Raw genomic sequence first — 7,637 nt, 5'->3', positions numbered from 1 at the left:
TACAAAAGTCGGCGGTGGAGGAGGAGGCGAAGGAAGAGGTGGCAAATTAAATTGTGAGCCAAGGGTAGCCGCTAGCATTTCCTAAAAACAGATAGTATATCAAATATCTTATAGCAATGAAAAGTGCACAAGAACTTAAAATAATATCAAACTTGCATAGTACCTGAATTTGTCGTTGTTGAGCGAAAAAACCTTGTATGTACTCGTGTTGTTGCCTTGCCCACTCCTCTTGTCTCTGCATCGCCTCTCTATGCTGTCTTATCTCCTCCTGCAGTCAACTTTCCCTTTCACTTTCCCGTTGGTAGCCCCGAGAATTCTGAGAGGACTGGGAACACCTTGCCTCACTCAAAGCACCACTTCTATCAATAACGCCATTCAACATGCTGAACCTGCCATGTTTCTTCCCTCCCCCGCTTGAGTACAAGGCACCGACATCCACATCACTCCTCCTCCAATAGTACTCCTCCCCCTGACGTGCTACCATTTCATCACCATATCTCGCCTACCATTCAGGCAACCAATAATAAGATTATATTCGAATAATTGCTGAATTGTAATCAAATTATTTTACTAACCAGAGTCTGTGTGGCATTCTCATTGCAAAGCAACTCTAGCTGTGTAGGATCTGCGCCGTGGTGACCTCGAATGTATGTCTCAATATAGCTTGGGGCCACCCCACTTTGTGCCTCCTGGCAAAGAAGAAATTGTGATATTACAAGTAAGTACATAATAATCAAATTGAAATAATGAACACCTACCGTTCGACGAGCCAAACGAAGGTGTCCATCAGCCCCATATCTTTGTGTAACCCGTGGTCCTGCTTGACGATTAGCTCTCTTCATCCTAGATTTTTCCACAAAGCTAGGTGAAGCCCAATAAGCACAAAGTGCTCGCCAAGCATCCGGACACTTTCTCAACCAAGGCAAATTGCTAATATCAACTTCAAGGTACTCATCCTCTTGGAGATATATCTCAGAAGCACCCAGTTTCTTGTTCATATCTTGCAGCTTTATTTTCTTATAGTATAAACAAACGCACTATAAACGAGCATTGGACATCATGTCTCTTACCACCTTCGTCGCTGCCTTGTCGAACACAGAACGAGCCCTATCTTGTAGGCACTACTCCTCCCCCTCTGGCAAACGATACCTCTCCTAAAAAGGAAAATAAATTTGTTAGATAACTTATAAATGAATCAAAGAGATAGTAGTTATACAAGTTAGACAAGTTACGATAAAAAAGTACCCAGAACTCATTCCAAACTCTCGCTGCCGTCGTGACGCCCTGATTATCCTATTGCAGTTCATAATGCTCCCACTTCAATGCAGGCTGAAGCACACCTCCAACTGCGACCATTCCTGGGTAGTGAAACCGACAAAGTGTTCCCAATGTTGCATTCACAGGTCTTAACCTATTTCTTCCCTCCCAACAAATATCGTCCCACTGCCTGCAATTAGAACATAATATCTATCATGTTTCTTACTTGAACTATATAATACATTAAATACAACAATTACAACAATAAAATATATTACTTACCAATCCCCATGTGGCCTAATCTGTCGACGATTTGCCGGATTGGTTGCTGCAGGAGTCATCACATTGTTGCCTCTAAATCTAAATGTATTGTATTAGTTAGCTAGCTCATATAAAATTTTTCATGAAATGATCATAAGTACCTGAACACAGGTTGTGCAGCAGTATCCTCCTCTTCATCCTCCTCTTCCTCCTCCTCTGCATCTCCATCTCCATCCTCGCACTCTTCTCTGTCCTCGCACCCATCTCCCTCTCCACTACCTCCATCTCCATCGCCATCCACATTCGCGACATATTCTTCCTCATCCGCACCCCTACCTTCCTCTTCTTACTGTTCAAAGACAAGTATATATTTATTGTTATTAAAAAATTAAATTACACATGCAAACTACATATGACTTACTTGCACAGCCTCGTCTAGACATCGCTGAAGTGCACTTCTTCGGCTCAGATGAGAACTGCTGCCTCTAAAGAGAGAAGGCCTATCCGAAGATGCGGAGCCATCATTCTTCTTTCCCGACTCCTTGAAGACGAGGATACATCCTTCTTTCCCTTCCCCTTCAGAGAGTGCACAAATAATCTCATCCTAAAAAAATAAAATATGGTTAATTAATATCATATAAAGCAATGGTAAATAAAAGATAACAAGTTTCATAACAACAATTACCAAATAAAACACTATTAAGAAAAACTACATATGACATCACATTACAGGTTAAAATTCCTCGGGGTCATCTTCTTCAGCTACGGAGCCACCATGCCTAGTACCATGCCGCGTTTCATATGTTGTGGACATTACTTTACTTGCACGACATGGCCGTTTTTCTTTCGGACCTCAGAAACTATTAGATCACCGGTATCACCATCTAATCTGTCAAGTGCCATCCCAATATCAACTTCAAAGGTTCCATTACACTCATCTTCGTGAAATGCTTCAGGAACAGTACGATCAAGCTCACATTCATCGTAACCTTCATCTCCAGGAATAGGCAATCGACCTGGAGGACATACTCTCTGAACAATCCACCATGGTTCTAAACTTTCCGAACGGCATGGATACGACATATAATAGACCATCTCAACTTGATGTGCGAGGACAAATGGATTGTAACCAGAAAGTCGCAATTTGTGGTTCACCTCCACTAAACCAAGTTTTTTGTTATGCTTTACCCTAGAACCTAATTTACTATTGAACCAATCACAATAAAATAACACAACTCTTAAATCTTTTGAACCTTCAAACTTCAGCTCCACTATATTCTGAATGACACCGAAATACTCCGTGATAGAACCATCTGAGGCACTCGCGGTGGTCACAACTCCACTATTTGTTGTGGTGGCATGTGGATTTTTTACTTCAAACTTGGTTGAACGGAACCGAAATCCGTTTATATCATAACAACCATAACTCCTTGCAGTCGTGCTTCCATGTGAAACTGTCTTAGATCATCATGGACACTGCTATCCTTCATGCACTACAAGTTTTAAAATTTTGTTAACTCATAACGAGTTATATAAATAAGGTAGTTAGAGTAAGGATGCTTACATGTCTTCTAAACCATGTGACAAAATTGGGACCACCACGTAAACCCTCATGCCGTAAGGTTTCGAGCTGTTTATCAGTTGGTTATCGTGCATATCTCCATTGTTCTTGATCAAACAACCTACATATTCTTTATTTAGCACAAGTACATCGCTAAACATGATTCACATATGAGATATATATCATGGTACTTACACGAAATATTTTTCCATCTCCTCCATATTTGTGTACATATACAACAATGCAGTATTCCATTCTTGTATGCACATTTCATAGACCAAACTAGCACCGACGGCCTTGCCAGTCCACTGAAACAGCTTGAGATTGCTCGTCGGTGTCTCATTTGAGGTGTGGTAGCGCGGTATATGAGCATTAATGTTATTTTCTTCTGCAAAATATGTGCTCGTGTAGTGTGAGATCTCCTTAAGATAGAATGCCTCGGCAATGCATCCCTCCACTCATGTTTTATTTTCGATGGTTGCTTTGAGCTTCTTTAAGTCTCGTTCAACAAAGTACATCCACCTGTATTGTATGGGGCCACCCACCTCAACTTCATAAGGCAAATGCACTAACAAATGTTGCATTACATTCATGAAACCCGGGGGAACACCTTCTCCATCATACATATAAGACAGGTATTTCCTTACTCAGTTTTCTCATTGTATTCTTGTTAATTTCGTTTGCACATAATTGCCTGTAGAAAAAACTTAACTCGGCCAACATTATCCAAATTTCTTCAGGGAGGTACCCACGTAGCATCACAGGCAACAACCTTTCCATGATGATATGGTAATCGTGACTCTTCAAACCATTCATTTTTCCACTTACAATGTTCACCGCCCGTTTCAGATTAGCTGCATATCCATCAGGAAATTTAAGGCTCTTCAGCCACAAAAGAACCTCTTTCCTCTCCGCAAGCTTAAGATAGTACTTAGCACGTGGCTTCCCCATATGGCCAGCTTGATTGGGTCTCAGAGTAAGGGTTGGCCGAACACATATTTCAGCTAAGTCTTGCCGAGCTTTGAAATTATCTTTAGTCTTATCTTTCAAATCAAAAACCATACTAATTATACTTTCTGCAACATTGCGCTCTTGATGCATTACATCTAAATTATGTGGAAGGATCAGAGCAGTAGCATAAGGAAGGCTCCAAATAACAGCTATATGAGTCCAATTATGCTCCTCTTTGACCCCTTCAAACCCATCATCTGTGGCAATTAACCAACAATGGCTTGCTGCAATCTCTTGAACGGTCAAACGCTTGGGTGGACCCTTAGTAATGATTGTGTCCTTGCGAAAGACATCTCGTTGACTCCTGAACAGGTGATCATGAGACAAGAACCGACAATGACAGTCAAAAAAGCAGAATTTGTGACCATATTTCAAACAAAAAGCATCTGTATCACCCATGCATATCAGACAACATAGACGATCGTGCGTGCTCCATCCTGAGAACATTCCATATGCAGGGAAATCATGAATAGACCAAAGAAATGCTACTCGCATATTGAAGTATTCCTTCCGACTGCTATCATATGTCCTAACTCCATTCTACAAGTCATGCAGCTCATCAATCAATGGTTCCATGAACATGTTCAAATGCTTACCGGGATTGTCAGGGCCAGGTATAATGAGCGTCAAGAACACATACTCATCTTTCATGCATAATGATGGTGGAAGATTGTATGAAATTGTTATCACTGGCCAACATGAGTAGGGGGCAGCATTTGAGTTAAAGGGAGTGAAGCCATCAGTGGCCAACCCAACACGCACATTCCGGGCGTCACTTGCAAAACTTGGATCATAATGGTCGAGGGCCTTCCAAGCCATACCATCAGATGGATGGCTCATGCATCCTGTGTTATTACGAATTCCCTCTTTGTGCCATCTCATATGTTTTGCAGTCTTCTGAGATAGGTACAACTGTTGAAGCCTTGGTTTCAATGGTAGGTACCGTAACACCTTAACGGGCACACTTGTTATCTGCACACTTCCATTTTTTTCACCACCTTCTTGTATCTGCACTTCTTACAAAACGAACAGTACTTGAGATTTTCATTGTTCTTTCAAAATAACATGCAATTATTCTCTCACACATGGATTTTTTGATACGGCATCCCTAAACCAGCTAACAACTTCTTTGAGTAGTAAAAGTCTTTCGAGAACTTGTGAGGTTTCGGAAGCATGTCCGAAATTAAGTCAACAAGATCATTATAACAACTTACTAAAAAGTTGTACTTCGACTTTATAGCCATTAACCGTGTCACAGCAGCAAGCTGTGACAAAGTAGTGGCCCCATGTAATGGTTCTTTCGATGACGCAAGCAGACCAAAATATTCCGGTACCTCAGCAGCATTCTCAACCTGTTGGACAAAATCATCCATCATTGCATCCATCCTATCTTCATTTTCCTCAAAGCTATCAACTAGATTGTATGGCTCTTGCTCCTGTGACTTCCCATGCTCATACCATCTCTCATAATTCGGCATGAAACCCCACTTGCATAGGTGATGCTCCATATCAATCTTGACTTGATGAGAATAATTCTGACACTTGTTACATGGACACTTTGCCAAACCACCGCCAGGAGACAAGGAAAATACATGATCAACAAAAGCTTGTGTGTTGACCATCCACTCTCGCGTAGGCATTCTGTTACTTGTCCAACCATCATACATCCAACTTCGATCATCTCTCATTTTCTCAAACTAGCTACTTCATAACGAAAGTGAGAAATAATACTTCATTAACGATACTAAGCAAACAATAATTATCAAGGAAATGTAACACAAATATTTTAAGAGTAATACAGTTTCTGGCCTTAGAGTAATGGACAACAATGCATCACTAAGTTTAATAGTTATTCGGTCAGTTCAAAACTAGCAGGAAAGAGAACGGGCAAGCATACCTGTGGGGGGCACGGCGTGGGGCCTCGGGGGCGGCGGCGGTTGCCTGCGGGGCGGCAGCGGGCCGCGGGGTCACGGCGTGGGGCCTCGGGGATGGTGGCGGGCCGTGAGGGCATGACGTGGAGCCTCGGGGGGGTGGCGGGGGCCTGCAGGGCAGCACGGCGTGATTAACTCTGAACAATTACAGTAGAAACAATGAAAATAATCTTTTTATTTCCACATCATGTGTTGTGATCGACTCCCCATTGTTCTCAACTTTAACAGGAGATAGTGCTAATCAAGTTCCTTAGTGATAAACATTGTTCCAAGAAGCATTTTGTTGTTCCTGACTCCTAACTAATTAGAAAGTGTATAGCTACTTGTTAACATATGCATATCAGGATAGAATTGACTCTAAATTCCCTGTAAGTAAGGCAACACAAAGAAACACATGCATATCAGATCATTTTCTTATAATGAGCAGAGCAGTTGCTTGCACAAGAACTATTTGTTAAATTTTAAAACTAAAACATGCTACATCAGAAATTCTTTGTGTTAGAACATGCTACATTCTTTGTGTTAAAACATGCTACTATTTCTTATACCGGGGGCATGGGGCAGAGGCGTGGGGCAGCGACAGAGGGGCGCGGGGCGGCGGTAGCCGCGGGGGCCGCGCGCCGTGATGCGGCGACAGTGGCAACAGGATCTGCAAATGGAATTTCAACTAACAGCCTATGCTTCAATTTGTGATGAAAGGTCGACTAGTTTTCACCGAATCTTCAATTACGCACCGGTAACTTTATTCCATTTTGACCCATTAGGTTCAGTTCTGAAAGGTAAAAAGTTGACTTTCCGAAGGCCTAAAAACAATTATTTGCTAACTAAAGTGGAGAAAGCGGAACCTTTCTTTTCCCCGGCCGCGGGGGCCGCGCAGCGCGAGACGGTGGTGGCCGCGCGGGGGCCCGCGGGGTAGAGGGGCGCGGGGTAGCGGCGGCGGCCGCGGGGGCCAAGCAGGTGGGGGCGGCGGCGGCGAGGGCCGCGGTGGTGACGGCGGGGCCGCGGTGGGGGCGGTGGCAGCGGGGACGGGGGACCGGGGGGCTCGGGCGTGGGGGAGAGAAGAGAGTAGTGTGCGTGTGGGGGCCTAGAACGAGATCCAAACGGCGTTATTAGGGTACCCGTATTTTCGTCGGCCCATGGGCCGACGAAATTATATCTATTTTCGTCGGCCTAGGGCAGGCCGACGAAATTATATCTATTTTCATCGGCCTAGGGCTGGCCGACAAAAATGGACTCTTTTTTTCGTCGGCCCGGTCTTGGCCGACGGAAATATGTACCCATTTTCGTCGGCCCGGCGTTGGCCGATGAAATAAAGGATTTATTTTTGTCGGCTTGGTTTTGGCCGATGAAATTATATCTGGCCGACGAAATTGAGCGGCTTTGGTATAGTGATAGAACCTATTTGTGATGTATATAAGATCTATTTCATGTCCTGTTTTTCTTTTTTTCTTTTTTAATTCATCATCACAGATGCATTTTCTGCAGCCGCGTCTCTGACGTTCATCATTACAGATGCGTCTTAGTTAGCCGCATCTCTTATTTTGAACATCACAAACATATTTTTCCACATCTGTGATGTGCTGATGCGAACTCATAGACACGTGATTTCCGCGTAT

General features: G+C 43.2%; 1 protein-coding gene across 1 annotated transcript; it reads right to left on the bottom strand.

The window, feature by feature from the left end:
- Positions 1 to 1,669: 1,669 nt before the first annotated feature.
- Positions 1,670 to 5,568, bottom strand: LOC112903620 (sodium/potassium/calcium exchanger 1-like). The gene is made up of 4 exons (XM_025972863.1): positions 5,425 to 5,568; positions 2,371 to 2,550; positions 1,940 to 2,122; positions 1,670 to 1,858 (listed from the first exon to the last, which is right to left on the bottom strand). Exons 1-4 carry the CDS (start codon positions 5,566 to 5,568, stop codon positions 1,670 to 1,672), a joined length of 696 nt encoding a protein of 231 aa, XP_025828648.1.
- Between the last annotated feature and the right edge of the window lie 2,069 nt (positions 5,569 to 7,637).

The sequence above is a fragment of the Panicum hallii genome, chromosome 8 (assembly GCF_002211085.1).
Source record: "Panicum hallii strain FIL2 chromosome 8, PHallii_v3.1, whole genome shotgun sequence".
Lineage (NCBI taxonomy): Eukaryota > Viridiplantae > Streptophyta > Magnoliopsida > Poales > Poaceae > Panicum > Panicum hallii.
This window is presented reverse-complemented; position numbering and strand designations above follow the sequence as displayed.